This window comes from Bactrocera neohumeralis, chromosome 5, assembly GCF_024586455.1.
Source record: "Bactrocera neohumeralis isolate Rockhampton chromosome 5, APGP_CSIRO_Bneo_wtdbg2-racon-allhic-juicebox.fasta_v2, whole genome shotgun sequence".
Lineage (NCBI taxonomy): Eukaryota > Metazoa > Arthropoda > Insecta > Diptera > Tephritidae > Bactrocera > Bactrocera neohumeralis.
In genome coordinates this window covers 51,672,080-51,690,788 of record NC_065922.1, presented here as the reverse complement: position 1 = coordinate 51,690,788, position 18,709 = coordinate 51,672,080, and the positions used below count along the sequence as shown (strand labels likewise).

Here is an 18,709-nt window from a genome sequence, read left to right as displayed (position 1 = left end):
TTATTTTTTGATACAACTTTTTTATTAATTTTTTCCGTTTTTGCTGTAACTCATTAATTTTATCTAATGTTGTTTTTATTTTTTGTGTTATTACAGTTACAGTATAATAATTTATGTTTTTTGGTGTAACGTATACTATCAAACCGAAACATTAAAAACTTTATAATTTTTTTTTAATATTTTTTTATTTTATTCAAATTTAAAATTTAAATAAGTTCTTTTCATAATTTATGTTATTTTTCAAATTTTTTATGTAATTTTTTATAATTACATATTTTTTATGTAATATAAAATTTTCCATTAAATTTTTTTGTTAATTTCTTTAAATACTTTTTTTTAAGAATTTTTAATTTTATTTAAATTTAAAATTTTCTTTTAATATATGAAATTTACATTTAATTTCTTTAAATTATTACTATTATTATTAATTTTAATTAATATTTTTAATTAATGAGGTTTTCTTCTTTCTCATCTTTTTCATTTTTTTTATTATTAACACATGTTTTATTGATGTTGGCGCAAAAATTATTTATTGTAATTTATAAAAGTTGTCTTATTTTTTGTGTTATTGCAGTTAAATTGTATTCGCGTTTTGAATGTTTGAAAAAAAAGCTTTCTTAATTTTTTTTATTAATTTTTCATTTTATTCAAATTTAATTAAGTTTTTCTTTCTAATTATTAAATATTTATTTAATTGCATTTTTTTATTTTAATTATTATTTTTTAATTGTTTGTTAATTTCTTTTAATTTTTTTTCATTAATTTCGTTAAGTTTTTCTATTGTAATTTGACATGTTCATTTTATTTATTATTTTTTTTTAATTTTTTTGTGTTACATATATATTTTTATGACTGTAATAGCTGAAATGTGATTATTTGTTTATAATATTTAATCTATTTATTTTTATTTTTTTCTACTGTAGTTACTCGCTGCATAATTGAACACCTACATTTAAGTTCATAAAAAAACATATCTGAGCTGTTATCTTAATTAAAAAATTGTTTGTAAAAACATTTTTTTTGTATATATGTATAGAGAGTATAGAGTATAGAGATATTTATTATTATTATTTTTTAATTTTACTACCAAAAATATAGTCTCAAAATAGTTTTATAAACACCTAAAAATATACGTATTTTAAGGAGTAACGAACAGCAATGCCAAAAAATTAAGAACAAAGAAATATTATGAAAAAATCATTTCAAAAACAATTTATTTTATTTTCAACATTTTTTTCAAAATTTAAATATCCTCTTTTACTCAACGATTTATTGTTAAATATTTAGCTATTTCCAATTTTTTGGCTGCAAGTATATTTTCTAAAATATAATATGTAAAATAAAGGAGCTAAGATGCTGGCAAATAACTTTTTTAAATAAGATTAAAAATACATAAATAAAAAAAAAATAGTCAAAAAAAAAGAATAAAAATAATAATAATTGTGCACTGAAGCGTTTGGCAAATCATAATTAAAAATGCTATTTCGGCTACTATAAAGTCTCTAGCAAATACATTAATATCTACACATAGGCTGTCAAAAAAGTCTTGCGGTATTTTCGCTAGTTGGCGCTGAAAGCGCGTAGTTCTAGTTTTATTCGTCGCATCGGGTCATGCTATACCTTTATGGAAAGCTCATTTCACGCGCTAACATGTGTTTGTTTGATTGTCGTTTCTTTTAAGTCGCTCGTGAGTTATAGCGTCGCAAACATGGAGCAAAATAAAGAGAAAATACGGCATATTTTACAGTACTACTACGATAAAGGCAAAAATGCATCTCAAGCCGCCAATAAAATTTGTGCAGTTTATGGACCCCATACAGTTTCCATTTCCACCACACAACGATGGTTTCAACGTTTTCGTTCTGGTGTAGAGGTGGTCAAAGATGCGCCACGCTCCAGAAGGCCTGTCGTCGAAAATTGCGATAAAATCGCTGAATTGGTCGAAAGAGACTTGCATAGTAGCAGCCGTAGCATCGGTCAAGAGCTGGGCATGAGTCATCAAAAATTCATTTCAATTTCAATAAAAAAAAAAAATTCAATAAAAATACCGCACGACTTTTTTGAAAACCCATTATAATTTCTCATAATTAATAATTTATAATACGAGTAAAATATAAAGCCAATTTTATGCTTGCCTTAGCTTAACGTTCATGCTGCTTTTCTTTCATATTACAATAAATGGCAATTATTTTCTAAAATATGTCTAAAATTAAGACTTTACGATAACTTTACGAAAAAAACCACAGCCCTACGAACATCTTTTTAAATATTAATTGCGAACCCTTTACAAAAATAATTCTCAATAGAAAAATTCCGCGAAACTTTCTTTAACAATTTTGGTTAATTTACAGTTTTTCTTTATTGATGACAGCTCTTTTCAAACATACTATATGTCAAAAATGTAATTTTTTCGAAAATTCTCATCTCACCATTGGTGGCAACTCTTTAAGAAATATTTTTCTTTCCTTCGCGTTTCTGAAAATATGCCTACATGGCATGCTTCCGGAATACTTTTCCAAAAGACTTTTCAATTTTAATAATAGTTTCAATGATAGGTGGCTGCACTATTTTCACAAATATGTTCAATTTAATGATTTTCGAAAACTTTTCTAAAAGTTTTCTAAAAACTTTTTCATTTCCCAGTAAAAATTTTTAGTTTTCCTTTTTCGATATGTGGCAGCTCTATTCCAAAATATGTTCAATTTAACGGTTCTCAATATATTTTCAAATATGCTAATATTCAAGTATTTTCAAAAACTTTTCTAAAAGCTTTTTAAAAACTTTTTCATTTCCCAGTAAAAATTTTCAGTTTTCCTTTTTCTTATATGGCAATTCTATTCCAAAATATGTTCGATTTAATCTTCAGTATACTATCCCTTTGACACCTACATTGCGCAATTGTTTCTTCGAAAGTTATTATTTCAGTTATTCAGAATCCATTTTAGGCCTTATGTAGGGTATGTCTTCCAAACTAATTTTGGTTAAAGGGCTGCTATATATATATTTATATATATATATATATATATATGTATATGTTTCCTATTGTTCAACTACTGTATACTAAAGATAGTAAGTAAAATCTAACTCACACTGCACTCAGAGTTAGTTTTGGAATCATCGATCATTTATTTAAGCTCAATATTCAGTGCTGTCATATAAAAAAGCTTGATCTTTTTAAAGCACACCTCAAACTTGAAAATCAGTGACTCCTCAAAACATGTCATTTGAACACTTAAATATTTAGTCTATTTTCTCCAATTCTTAGCAAGCTCTCAAAAGCAATTGAATGAAGCACGTAAAACAGCTTTCAAAAGCTTTTGGTGCGCTTCTAATCTAGGATGTGAAAATTATGTTATTTTATTTAAGGTATTATACTAAATGAATTTTCTAGTTATTTGAACATATAGTGTTCTCACAAAGCCTTTGGGAAGATTGGTTCTAGTATTACCAGAACAAAAAGCTCAATAATGATCATACATAACCTTTATTGAGGAAGCAGTGAGTAAGCAAATGTGCTCAATATTTCAAAATTTTGTAAAAAGTGAGACCCATTTCCGGATATTAGACTTTTAAACAACTCTTTTGAGAGTTCCACCATAAAAGCTTAATAAGGAAAGCAGGGCACTGTCAGAAGATATTTGCAACCCTTGACAGCAAAAACCCTCCACAAATCTACCTCCTATCACCGCATAAAACAGGTGTGAATTATAAACATGAACCCCTCACTCAAAATAATTCAAATTGCTGCATAAAAAATGCAACTCTGTGGCGCCTCGCTAACAATTTTGGTGGCAATGCTCAAATTGTGGTAATTCAGTCGCATTTGCACACCACCAAAATACATTTGTTTGAGTGTGCGTGTGTGTGTGTCTAGTTGGGATTTATGTTTAATATTTTAACACCGTAAGCGAGGCGACCAACCGTAGCAGCAACAATGTGCAGCGGTGCCAACAACATGACAGCGCTGACGAGGGTACATGCTAACGAGGCTGATGACGACAAAAACAATAGCAAAGTGACACTTGCAGGACAAGTGTATGTGCTTGCCGCTGACACTCGAACAAATTGCATACAACAACAACACACACATACATACACTTTTATATGTATATATGAATGATTGTTTGCAGTTTGGCGCTGCAGAACTTCCACTTGCCGGGCTTGATGTCAGCGATGATTGCGAATGAGTGAGCGAATTATGGCAAGTGCAAAGAGAAATTGTTTTGTGTTGCACTCACCATGCGTTTTTAGTGGAGGTGGTGGCGTGCGGGCAGCGCATGCTTGTGGCAACCGCAGCGCCTACAACGGCAAATATGTAAACAACAATGACTGAAGACAACAGCAGACAATGAAATTGCAGTTGACATTTTCGTGTCAATTTCAGGTCCATGCATATTCATAAATGGAAAATATGCTCATTGCGCACAGGCGCACTCGTATGCCCTGCTGGTATGTGTGTATGTGTGTGTGGTTATTTGCATGTGCGCCCGGCATATCCTTATTGTTTGCGCAAATTGTTTGTACAATATATTTATGAGGGGTGTAGCTTACAGATTCATATATAAACATACAAACATACATACGCACATATATACACACGCTTATTTAAAGCTCGTCTGAGCGCTGAATAAACACATTTGCCGCTGCGACCCGCACAAACACACATGCAAGTTCACTCACACATACACAGCTGCAAGCGTGTGCATAATATATTTGTATGACAGCAGCGCGCCAAATGTAATGAAACGCCCGAAATTAATTTATATGTTTGCACTGTCGAGTGAAAGGAAATAATTTTTGGCATTAATTAAGCCGAAGAAGGAAAAACATTATCTCATTCGTTGGTGTAATTAATTTTGCTTGACAGTTGTCAACGAAACGTGTCGCGCCTGGCAGCGAGCGACTTATGAGCGCTTCTTGCGCTCATCATTTTTCAGCGCACTCACCCATACACATATACTTTATAAAATATGTGTATGTATGTATGTGAAAGCGCATAATTTCGAGACGATAAACGCTTGAGTGGAGCTTATTATATTTTTAATGAGCCGTGCAATTTACTCAAATGTCATATATGATTTTCTGTTTAACTCGGCAACTTTATCGGTTGCATGTTGGCGCATTTAAAAAGGCGATAATTAATACGACGATAGGCATATATGGTATTATAGCTTCTTACAACTGCTAGTAAAGTTCGAGTGTGGAGAGAAAACCTATGGGAAGATTGCAAGATTGCGTGAAGAAAAAATGATTTTGGACGAGATAGCAAATTAAGAAAAGGGTAGTCGAAAAAATTTGTTCGTATTTTAAGATTTTAAGTTTCATTTAACCAAAAAAAATTAAATACAGCGAAGTCGAAAAAAACTTACAGCTGTTCAAAAATTACTTAAAATAATGAAAAATTCGCTAAATTTCGAATTTTTTTTTAATAAAAAAGGGAAGAATGCCACGCAAGCCACCAATGAAATTTGTGAAATTTACGGAGACGATGCTGTACATCAGTTCGTGTATCCAACAATGGTTTGCTCGCTTTCGTTCTGGAAACTTTGATGTGAAAGATGCACCTCGCTCTGGTCAACCTATCGTTGAAAAAGTCGATGAAATTATGGAAAATATTGGCCAGGACCATCACATAAGCAGCCATGACATCGCTAAGGAACTTAACATTCGTCAGCAAACGATCTTGAATCATTTAAAAAAGACTGCCTACCAAAAGAAGCTCGATGTTTGGGTACTACATGAATTGTCTGTGAAAAATTGAATGGACCAAATTAACATCTGCGATTCGTTGCTGAAAATAAATGAAATCAAATCATTTCTTCAGCGAATGGTAACAGAGGACGAAAAGTGCATCAAATACGACAATAATGTCCGAAAAAGATCATTATCCAAGCGTGATGAAGCTCAACAAATGGTCGCAAAACCAGGATTGACGCCTCAAAAGGTTATGCTGAGTATTTGGTGGGATTGGAAAGGAATCATCCACTATGAGCTGCTCCAGCCAGGTCTAACAATTGATTATTCATTTTGTTGTCAACAACTGATGAGATAGAAGCAAGCAGTCGAAAAAAACGGTCAGAACTGATCAACAGAGATGGCTTTGTCTTCCATTAGGACGCGTTAGGCCACACACATCTTAAATGACTCGGCAAAAACTGGAAGAGCTTGGCTGGGAAGTTTCAATGTATCCACCATATAGCCCTGACCTTATACCTTCGGACTACCATTTGTTTCGGTCAATGCAGAACTCCCTTAATGGAGTAACGTTGGCTACAAGAGAGGCCTGCGAAAATTACTTGTCGCAGTTTTTCGCCGAGAAACCAGAAAAGTTTTACACTGATGGAAAAATGTCTCCAGCGGAAAATGGCTAAAAGTAGTCGACCGAAATGGTACATTTGGTTCATTAAAGTTCATTATACTATAAATATAAACAAAAAATAAGTTGAAGTTTGATTAGAGATACGAAGACGAAAATACTTTTTTGACTACATTATATGTGTATAATATGTATATATGTATAACAGGGGCGTTTTTAAGAAAGTTTAACTTTTTAAATAAATTTTTCACCAATATTTATTTTATATATGTATCTCTGCTTGCGGAGATTGTATCATTGCCTTTGACAATAACTCATGTCAAATTTCTTGAAGATATCTCATCAAATTAAAAAGTTTTCTATACAAGGGCTTAATTCCTATCGTTCCGTTTGTATGGCAGCTATAGACAATAATGGTCCGGAACCGGCTCCAACAAATTAGCAGCTTTTCGGTGCGAAGAGAACGTGTGCGAAATTTCAGAACCGTTTCTGAAGGACATTAATCCCACGTTTCTTTCTGGGTGTTTCGAAATTCGTGGTAAATTCATCCTTCCTGTTCAGGCTAGAATAAGGTAGTAAAATTTCTCTACACTGAATTCACAAAATTATTATTTTGGGTTTCTAGCAATGCCAAATGGATTTTCACTTGTCATCCAGTATGAAATTTTAAATTTTTTTAGTCTTTAACACAGTTTTAAATTAATAAATGTGCAAATCGCATTCTTTTGTATCATATACTCTTTTAAAGTGCACTTTGGCAACCCTATACTATTGAATACGTATTAAATGTCTTTAAAGCTATTCGTAGCAGAACTTTGAATCCTCGTTTCTTCTTCACTTAAGATAAACAGTTGCAACCCTTTTTCGTATATTTCAAATTATATTGCATTATATATTAACAGATGAATAGGAAAGTATAAGGATGTATTGGATAAATTATTGTGGAAATTTAGGAGTGAAAGAAAAAAACAATGAATTTTGGTGGTGCTTGGTGGTGTCAGATGACAGCAACTAATGATCACGCTCTTTTTGACCTAAAGCACTAAATATATGCATCTTCTACCATCTGCTACACTTAGGTTAGGTATTCGCAGCACAACAACTACTTTTCTTTTGTTGCTTATGAGGACTTCCAGAGAAAAACAAATAAAAATAAAATTGAAAGCAACCAAATTTTCAATGATTCGGATATATTTATATCCACCATACATATATATTTGTGGAAAACTTTCTGTTTTTTTTTTATTGCTTGTAACAGGATACCAATCATTATTTTTAATTTGTAGCACAATAACCAAAAAAGAAAGGTATGAGTATTATTATGCTTTCTAAGAAACGTTTTTGATATCGATTTCTTTTTTTTGTTGCGTTTTTAATTTTTTTAATTTTTTGGGGCATACCATATATATAATTTATGCAAAGCTCTCTTTTACGGGCTCAAGCACTATTTTTGGCTTGCTAATGACCACGAAAATCTCCCAAAATGCCACTTTTAGCGACTTTTCTTTAGGCGACGCCACCACCGCCGGTCGCACCGGCAACGACCACAAGTGGATATGAGTATATTACCATAGAATTTATTGTGGCTGCGCAAATTTGTCTGCGAAATTTATTTAACAAGCGCTATAAAAGCGAGTTTTTCATTGTGTTTTTGTTATTTTTGTACTTTTGTGATTTATTCAAATGAGGACTTATTGTATTATTGCGCTTGTTGTTGTTGTTGGCTAGCATTTTTATTCGGTTGCCTATCAGTTGGGGGGTTACGCTTGCGGGTGTACGACTATGTAAATAGTAATGTATCCAAAAGGCAATAATTTTCCGAAAATAAATTATGACACTTTTTTCAGTTTTTTCCTGGTGAACAAAACAAGCAATAAAAGTACTCAAAGTTGGAGGGTCGAAACTTTAGGCAGATTTGAGTTGGCGCCGAGAAAGTTTGGTTGCCATTATTTTATTTACTCTAGGCAAATATGTCATAAACAGATGTATTAAGCATCGTAATACTAAACTAGGCACTAAATTAGAGTTGCTAAACATGTGCTTGGACTGAATTTGTAATTGTTGTTGTTACAATATGTGGTTGCCAGACCAATTAATGAAGTTTGCCGTTGCTATTTCTCGTATTTGTAAGCTGTGATGAAAAGGTTGAGGTATAAAAATGTGCTCACTGTTGGATTTGGTCCGTAATTAGAATCAGTATTGCCATAATAAATTATTGTGGCATTCATTGGAAGTGTTTCTTTAGAAGTAATAATTTTCTGTTTAGTAAATTTTCTGAAACTTTTAGTGAAAAGTACTATAAACTTTGCTCCTGACTACCTCTTTTGCATATTCGTTTTAATTTTCAAAAATCTTATATAGTATTTTAATTTTTAGATGATTCCGAACACTTGTTGTCGATAATGTTGTTATCGATATGCATTTATTTTGCTACATAACTTAAGCCAGTTTTTTTGTGATTTCATATGAACCATCGCCTTTGGGTTTAGTTGCTTTCGTACTTGTTATATGTAGATATTAATGTTATCGATAAAACTATTATTTCCTACAAAAGTTACTTTGCCACTTTCGCGATTTCATAAGAACCCCACGTTTTCGTGCTTAAATGCACTCGAGTTCATGTTATCGATAATACAAATATCGATAGAAATATTTTTTATTACGTAAATCAGGCTGCCACATATTCGGTTTCATAAGAACCATCTTATTAGGGTTGAGATGTTCCCGAAGCTTGGTTATCGATAATATTTATATAGATAAAGATTTTTTTATAACATAAATTATTCACTTATGTAGTAATTTCAAAACACTAGACTGACACTTTTTCGTACATATAAATCGTCTACTTAGGGTGTAGATGTTCGCGAATACGTGGTATCGATAATTTTGACTTCGATAAAAGATATATTTATTACGTAAATTAAGCTGTCACTTTATTAATTTCAAAACAACTTTCTATTTTCCTGTTAAAATGCTATCGAGTTTGTGCAATCGATGGTATTGATATCGATGAAAAAACTTTTGTAACGTTTCCTAAGGCTACCGTTTTTATTAGTTTGTAAGAACCTTCCCTTTTTCGTGTTCAGATGGTCCCGAGTTCGTGTTATCGATAATATTGTTATCGATAAAATTTGTATTTATTACGCAAATTAGGTTGTCGCTTCAGTACATCTAAAACGACTTTTCATTTTCATGTGTAGATGCTTTCGAGTTTGAGTTATCGATAATATTGATATCGATAAAAATATTTTTTTATGTTTTCTACATTTTTTGTGATTTCATAACAAGTTTCCATTTTCGTGTTCAGATGATTCCGAGTATGTGTTATCGATTATTTTTTATATCGATATAAATATATTTTTGTTATAAAACGTATTTTGCGTTTCCATAAAAACTTTTACCATTTTATCGAATATGTGTTATCGATAATTTCCATATCGAAAAACATTTTTGTATTTGTTTAACTTACACATTGCATTTTCAAATAATGTTAGTAGTTTATTTATTTTATAACATGTTAAAACTTTTCCATACTTTTATTAGGAGGTGTATTTATATTGCAGTCGAAAATTCCTTAGTAATCTGCATCTTATACTAGATATATTATAAATTTGGACACCATACAAATAATGTATGAATGTTCCCTAAAAGTTTTACTTGTCCGCTGCACACCTTCATTGGCAAAGAACGCACAAACACCCCAACACCCAAACCCCGAGTTGAGTTGAGCAGACAATTTCAATTTCGAGTTTATGAGGTCTGCCCCATGCCGTCTCAATGTGACATTACCAAAACATATAAACATAGATATACATATGTACATGCGTATGGAATGCGTGTGCAGCTTTCGGGTAGTAAATTGGAATTTGCATCTTTAATACTTGCAGCGACAAATATTGTTAAAATGCTTGGACATGTTGCATGCACCACTCACTTACACTGACACTCACACATGCTCGAGGTGCACCACAAACTCTTGCAAAGCGCTGCTGTCATCAGCACTTTCAAGTCAATGCGTTTATGTACTCAACTAAATTTCAACACTCAGCAAATTGCGCGCAGTGTTGCATCTGACACTTCAATGTGAAAGCACACATAAGCAGGCACACGCACAAGCATTTGTAAATAATACCGCTGCGTCTTAGAAATTTCATGGCTTACATAATAAAACTATAAGCGTACGCACTGGTGTGGCACGCTCGCCAGCGGATGGCTGTGCGCAACTCTGAATCGTTTGACCACCCAGCAAGTCCCTTTGAAAGACTGCTTAAGGATAGTGCAAATATTGTTATAAAATTATGAACATAATTGGGCGCGCAAGTTTGCACAACGTAATTATTTCAGCAATTTATGGCTTTTAATTAAATTTTATATATGAATATTAATATTTTAATGGGTTACAGCTGGGTAGCTGTTTGATCATATTTTTTTGGATTAAAGCAAAACAGGTGATAATTATCGAGCTTTATAAATCTTCCTTTGAGTGCCATAAACTTTCTTTCGATGAAAAGAGAAACATTGTCTACAGATCGCGAAAAGGAAAGAGACATATTGCCAAAGCAATGAAACTATGGTCATCACCAACGGGACTTTGAACTTCTACAGATTTGGGTCCCTGTTTATCTGTTGCTTAAATTCAAAAATCCGTTTCGTGAAATACTCTTTTGGTTACAAAGAATCTCGTTACATATACTAAGCACCATTCCGGCTGACAGGATAAACAACTTACAACAAGCGTATTATATGTTCTTGGTCTAATTGGTGCCGTTCCTCTAAAATAAGCCTATTTTAGAAGTCAAAGTAACGACTAAACAAATGCAGTGGTTAGAAATTCGCACTACCATACGCAGATTCTGCACTCAATCTCAATTTTCGGTCAACATAGACATTGTCTTTTTTAATAGAAGTCAAGCCACGACAGGCTAGTGAAGTTCTTTTTGCTCTTAAATAATCCTATCTGTCTTTCGTAGTTGGTTAAAACTTGTATGTCCCTCTACTTGTCGGCGCTAACCAAAAATAGAAGATCTAGTTCATCACCAGCATAGCTATAAACGGAAATTATAGTAACGTCATAAATAACATTATTATTGACTATAATTCTATTATATATCAAATATAATATTATATAGGGTATTTCAATAGGAACATTACAAAAGTGGACCCATAGGGACAGCAAATGACGCCATATTTTTTCCCATTCTATTGACATTTCCCTTCAGTAAGGTTCGGCTATAATTGCGTAAGCGGTGTCTACGCCAATTAAGAAGAAGAAGAAGGTTTGCATTTTATCATGGAAAGATATACGATCCAAGAACGAGTCGAAATTTTTAAAATTTACTACTGAAATTCGGAGTCAGTGGCTTCAACTTTAAGAGCGCTACGTCCAATTTATGGCTCTTTTGTAATCGTCCTGGCATCAACAATTGAGCGTCTAGTGGAAAAATTTGAATCCACAGGCACAGTACAAAATGTTTCCGTGCCAGTGAGACAAAAAAGTGCACGTAGTGTCGAGAATATTTCTGCCGCTAGCGCATCAATTGAAGAAGACCCAAATTAGTCTTACACGTCGTTCTCAAGCATTGGGCATCTCTGTGACGTCTCAAGAACTGATGCCGCTTGACCACCAGAATCGACGTATGTTCGTAAATTGGGCTGAGCAATAATCTAAAAATGTTTCGGATTTTCATCGAACGTGAAATCGTTTCAATAAGGCGGCGCCACTTTCTACACATCGTATACTTCAATGAATTTATTGAAAGAACACTTCGGTGAGCAGAAATTTCACGTTTTGGACGGGCGATTAGCCACCAAGATCGTGCGATAAGACACCGTTAGGCTGTTTTTTTGGGAATATGAAAAGTATACAGTCTATAGTAGTCTATACGGACAATCGCGTTTCGATTCAGGCCCTGGAGCAAAGCAGCTCGCTTGTCATTGGCCAGTTCCCAGTTGATTTGCTCAAACGATTCATGGAAAATTGGACTCAATGGATGGAGCATCTGAGACGTGGCCACGGCCAACATTTGAAAGTGATAATCTTAAAAAACAAAAAAAAAAAAATCCCAAACGATGTTTTTTCGAACGATAATAAACATTGTACATTAAATTAGATAATAAAGAAAAAACACTTCTTTAAAAAAGTTGGGAACCTCGAAATGAATCACCATTTAGAAACAGCACAATTGGCAGCAATTCGATAACAAAAGCAATCCTCTTTCTGTCAATATACATAGATCATTAATACCTTAATGGTGTCAATAATAGTATTGCATTATATAAATGGAGACAGTTTCAATATTTTAGCGAGAGAGGTAAAACCAGACATTTACGAACTGAGCTTAGAAAATAACGAGAATTTTAAAATATCGCGGGTATGGAAAATCCAATTGCCAAATTCGATTTTAATTGTTAAAAGTTCACACTTTTTTGCTTGTTCGTGAATTCTTGGACAAAAATAATTTTGTAACAATGTCTCAGCCTCCATATTTGCCAGACATGGCTTCGTGAGACTTTTTCCTATTTCAAAAAAAAAAAAAAAAACTTAAAGAGACCAGAAAAGTTGAAATCGCTGGAAAAGCTTAAGGCTAACCCAAAAATCTAGTTTTAGAGGTGTTTCGACGATTGCAAGAAGCGCTGCCATAAGTGGGGAATATTTCGAAGGCGATAAACATTAATATAGACGAATGAATAAATTTTTTTTCCAAAATAAAAAATTCTCGCTATTTTTTCAACATACGTCGTCGAAGCGTTATACATATACATATATAATTTCTTTTTACAGAATGTTTTCCTTCATTTAAATTTATAAATATTATTTAGCAATAAGAGCAGGCGAATACGACCCACTAAAATACTTTAATACTTTGCTAGAAACTTATTTCAATAAAATTAATTGTCATTCTCGATATTGCAACAAAAAATACGAAGAACTCAAGTGAAATATAATTCGTAACTAAATTTAATGAACAGTCGTGCATAAAAGTAAATTGACATGCAATGCAATTAGTTTTTTTATTTTTTTCATTTTTGCTTTTGTTGCCCAAAAATGCAGCGTTGTTGTGCTCGAGCTTGTGGTTTGTGCGGAAAATAGAAAAATGCAATTGGCTGTGACGTGACGGTGCCGATGATAATGGAGGCAAGAAGGTAGCTTTCTCGAAACGCAAAAGAGAAATCGAACTTAAATGCGCAAAGAAACAGAAAAGCAAATTGAGAAACGAAGGCAAATAGTAAGAAAAAAAGAATTAGACGCAGAAAGTAGTGAAAACACACAAGAAAACGAAATAATGAAACAAAACCGCAACTGACGGTGTGGAAAATTAATGGATTTCAACCACCAATTCTAACGGAAAACGGTCATTTCGTTAGCACCAAATGAAAAAAAGAACACAAGAAAAAACAGGGAGATAGCAAGTTAAAACAAATTAATTTAGAGACTTCGGGCATTTTAAGTTGGCGTTGAAATAAATTGATTAAAATGCCACCACACACAAGCCGCAATCGACAACACGAAACAACATTTGATTGAGTGGCAAGTACAACGCTTAACAACGCTATCACGCAAACGAAGAGAATGAAATGAACAAACAACAAAAATACGCTAAAGTAAAACAACAAATTCGAAAACAGAGCGAATTTGAAAAACAAAACGAAAAAAACTATTTCCAAACAGCGCACAAAAACAAATGGATGAGAAACGGTAAACGACTTATTCAATGTAGTTACAAAATCAATTCAACATACACTTACATACACTAATACACACACATGTACATGTATATGTGTCTATAAAGTTTTTTAGTTTTATATGCTCGTATTATATAATGTAGAAGGATTAAACGGCTAGAAAGTAATGCCATTCGTGAGGAGATGACGCTACAGCTATTCGTTTCAATAAGTTACATACAGACATATGTTTGTAAATTATATGCTAAATGCGCTTGGAATCTGCTCAGTATCGGTTTGGTACTTTGTTAATGTTTGGCCGCTGGTTATTAATTATAAATTTTGGCTTTGGAAATTATTTAATAGTTGTAGAGTTTCGAAAAAATTCTTTTAAACTTAATGAAATTTTTTATTGATGATGAATAAGCTACGTTGGGTTGATCTGGTTGGCCAGTGAGCCACCCATAGACCAGTTTTGGTCCTTTGTGTTACCTGAGATGGACCAGTTACTAGGCCTACGAGGAGTAGTTCTGCGCTTGACGCGAATTTTAACAGACTCTGTGGCCTCACTATCGATACATCCTTCAGTGCATCATACCGTGGCGATCCCAGATGCTTACAGCGTAGTTTTGCGGGACAAGTGCACAAGAGATGCTCCTTTGTTGCCCTGGCGCCCTACTCTAGACATTTCTTGCAGTCTTCTCGATCTGTCAGCGTCATTCAGTGGTCGTCTGTCGCCAACAGACACTGACCGATTAGTATTTCTTTCTTCAATAACTTAAAGAATATTATATATTTTTCGGTTGTCTTTGAAATCAGGATCCTTTCACTTTGTTGTGTTACAAGAAGTTGAATACATTTCAGAAATGCAATCCTACTTAGATTACAGTTCGAGATTTTGTGATTTTTGCGAACAGAGTAATAGCATTGACAGACGGCAGCGTTAAACCAGATTAATTGCATTTTTCGGGATAAATTCAGGAGTTACCACAGCTAACTCCGTTGCTGAATCCAAAAATAACTCTCAAAATTTTAGGGAGTTTGTGAGATTTTCGTTGGCAACATTGTTAAAAATGGCCAATTTTCATCTATTGTGAAAGAAATACAAGCAACCCTGACAGCTGTTTATCAAATTCTCCATATAATATCAATAAAACTTCTATGTTATGATGCAGTTTTAAAAATAATGTGTTGATATGCTTTTGTAATAAAAAATGGTTTGGTAAAAATTGGCCGGCTAACAACCGTAATGTTTATCTTCTATCAATTTTCATTAAAAATATTATAAAAAGGACAATGAGCTGTTTATGAGAGTTTCAAACTCGCATAGCTGCCGTCTGTCATCTACAAATTTGGATCTGATTAAGTGCGCAGTTAATCCGGATTAACGCTGCCGTCTGTCAAGGCTATAAGACGTATCTAAAAATTTCCTGTTCCTCTTTTAAGTCGACTCGTAATGGCTGAAATCAGAATCTGTTTTAGGGGATTTTCGCAAATAAGTTTTCTAAAAATGAGTTTTCCGAACAGGTTGATTGGAGGAAAGGAATGTTGTATAAGTCGGTTTCAGTGAGCACGCATATACTAATTTTATGCTGCCTAGGTTTAATGACTGCGAGGAATGTACGACCTCGAAAGTCGGGTCTACGTAACCTGATCGGACCCGGATTTTTTATCCGGTCAAGGCCTATCAACACAGCAGAACAACAACTGGAATGTCGGAAAGAATACGGAAAGCGTTAATATTTCTCGTACAAAATTACGAAAGTTAGGTTAGGTTCTATGACTAGCCTATGATTCTACAGTACTTGGACTGCTAAGGGTAAGCCTTTGTACAACAAGACAACTCTCTATATTTAGAACTCATGTTTTGACAAAGCGTCTTCAAAGCATTAGCTTCTATTCACGCTGGTTCACATGGATAACTGAGGATATGAGGGCCAAAGTCTTTCTAGGCTCTATCTCAACAACGAAATGAGTTCATGGTATTAGATTTGAATTAAGGCCGAGAATTTTAGTGAAAAAAGAATATTATACTCTCTTCGATGGAGAGCAATGGATCATTCAGCACTAGTCTGCGCCAGCATACAAGCCAAAAACCAACCAGCAGTGGCCTAAAAGTAATACTTCTGATTTCATAGCTGCAGTTGGTTGACCCTCTGGAAGTCCAGATTTGTATGTTATCAGAGTTGGAGCAGATGGCGTGTTCAATACCATACCATACCATGAAATTGGAAGAGTCCCAAAATGTCTGGCTATTGATCGTGACCCAATCATTGGCGGGGTTGTGTGCAAGTAAAATGTGATTATTTGAACCAGAACTTGTAACAGAACTTATGGCAGGATTAAGTTTCCACAAACATAAGTTATGAGTTTTTCTGTACTAAACTGGAGATAAGAAGTGTCTAGAGAATCCAACATGTGTTCAAAAGTAGTCAAAATTTTCAAAAATTAATTAAGCCGCTTCCTACCAATATATTTCAAAACCCGATACTGAGCCCTTCACAGCGCTCTATTACGGAAGAGACTAAAGAAAATCTAAGGTTTCAAAACAACTTGTGAGAATGAAATACAATTATGTAGACACTTGCTCTTGGCTATTGAATTGCTTGGTTGTTAGGTAGTACCTGTTCCCATATTGGCGCGTCCATTGTAACGGTAATTGTTATTCAAACCATTATTCTTGTATGGCAATGTTGCAGCGCCGCTAACAACGCCGCTGCCCGCGCTAGTTGAAATACCCACACCACCAACGCCAACACTAACACCAATACCAACACCAGCGCCGCCCAACATATGGCCACCGCTGCCTGTGCTCGCATCGCGCAATGCATTGCCGCGCATGCCGTTGTTGTTGCAATTGTTGTTATTGCTTAGTAGAAGACTACTATTATTATTGGCGGCACCATTCACTGGCCCACCAACACCGGTGGCATGTGCATGTGTGTGATAATCGACGGTGATGCCGTTCGGATGCGGCACACCACTGCCACCACCGACGCCACCGCCATTCATCATGGCGCCACTTGGACGCATATATTGGTGGTAGGCACTGCCGTTCATATCGCCAGCATTGCCAACGTAATGCTGCTGCTGATGGCTGTTGGCCGGCATTGTGGCATTTTGTTGCGCTGTCTTGCTACCACCAACGCCAACGGCACCACCACTAACACCGTTTACCATTTGATTACCAATGCCATTCATCATACCGTAATGTTGCTGAAATTGTTGCTGTGGCATTTGTTGTTGTTGCTGCTGTTGTTGTTGCTGTTGCTGCTGGTGGTGGTAGTGGTGTTTCGGTGCATGCCGCTGGTGCTGGTGTGCGACAGTGTGTGTGTGATGCGCGGCATGCTGATGTTGTTGTTGTTGTTGTTGCTGGTGATGACGCGTTACCGCCGCCGCACCAGGCTGTGAGGCCAAGCTCGACAACGACGACGAGGAGGCCGGCTGTGAGGTGGCCGACGATGAGGCCGAGGAACTTGTTGACTGTGTGGCCAACGGCGGTGATATATTGCCAGCGTAATTGCTGCTGCTGTTACTGCTGCCGCCGCTCATTGCGTGATTGTGCAGCTGTTGTTGCTGTTGTTGCTGCTGCTGCTGTTCGCTGTAGTAAGCTGTGTGTTGGTGTTGTTGTTGCTGTTGCAATGCGGTATAATGATGGCTGTAATTGTGCTGCTGCGCAAGATGTTGCTGTTGTTGCGGTTGGTGTGGCGGTGATGTCATTTGTTGCTGCTGATAGTAATGTTGATGCGATGTTTGTGCTTGTTGTTGCTGCTGCTGTTGCATATTATTCGATGTCGTCGATGTAGCCGTGGGCATATGATTTTGATGAGAATTGTTCGGCAGGAATTGTGGATAGACATGGTGCGACCACTGGGGAAAGAGCGGACGACCTGAGGGTTCTAATTACCACGGCGCAAGGTGGGGATAGCAAAGGAGCGACGAGGGTGTGTAAAATAAACGACGAAATATCACACGAATATATATTTTTTTTTAAATTTAAGAAAGTGGTAATTAAAAAATGGTGAAGATTTTTTGGTAACGGTAGTAGACAGTCGGCGTTTAACAATTTTTTTGGGTTTTGACGCGCGTTGAACGAAGTAATCAGTAATGGTAATTGTAATGGTAATGTAAATGGTAATGATAATTTTAAATTTAAAGGTAATGTTGATAATAGTAATGAGAATTATAAATTTAATGGTAATGTTGGTAATTGTAATGGTAATGGTAATGAAAATTATGAATTTAATGGTAATGTTGATAATAGTAATGTAATGGTAATGAGAATTATAAATTTATTGGTAATGTTGGTAATTGTAATGATAATGGTAATGATAATTATAAATTTAATGGTAATGTTGATAATAGTAATGTAATGGTAATGAGAATTATAAATTTAATGGCAATGTTGATAATTTTAATAGTAATTATTATGTTAATGTAATCGAAAGTGTAATTTTTTCAAAGTTATGTAAATATTTAAACAAATGTAATGATATTGTCAAATTTAAGGGGTTTATAGTAATAATTGTAGTTATAGTAATGTATTTGAATTATAACGACAATGATTTTTACAGCGAAATGTATTTTTAATATTAGAAAAAAAATATTTTTTTGTTTTTGTAAATTTTATAATGTTCGTAGTGTAATTGATTGTAATCAAAGTAATTGTAATGATTTTAGTAATGCATATGACAATTGTTGAGGTAATGCGAGTGAAATTTGGTAATGTAA

General features: G+C 34.4%; 1 protein-coding gene across 16 annotated transcripts in view; it reads right to left on the bottom strand.

Moving 5' to 3' along the window:
* The window catches only part of LOC126759799 (neurobeachin), a 624,909-nt gene that overhangs the window by 23,595 nt on the left and 582,605 nt on the right, over positions 1 to 18,709 (bottom strand). For 14 of the 16 annotated variants that reach the window (XM_050474910.1, XM_050474912.1, XM_050474911.1 and 11 more), the window contains one exon: positions 16,603 to 17,877. The exons of 1 other annotated variant lie outside the window; for it this stretch is intronic. In XM_050474910.1, the coding sequence (XP_050330867.1) occupies positions 16,603 to 17,877 (1,275 nt within the window). The remainder of the gene's footprint in view (positions 1 to 16,602; positions 17,878 to 18,709) is intronic. One more of the 16 variants, XM_050474906.1, reaches the window with a different exon arrangement.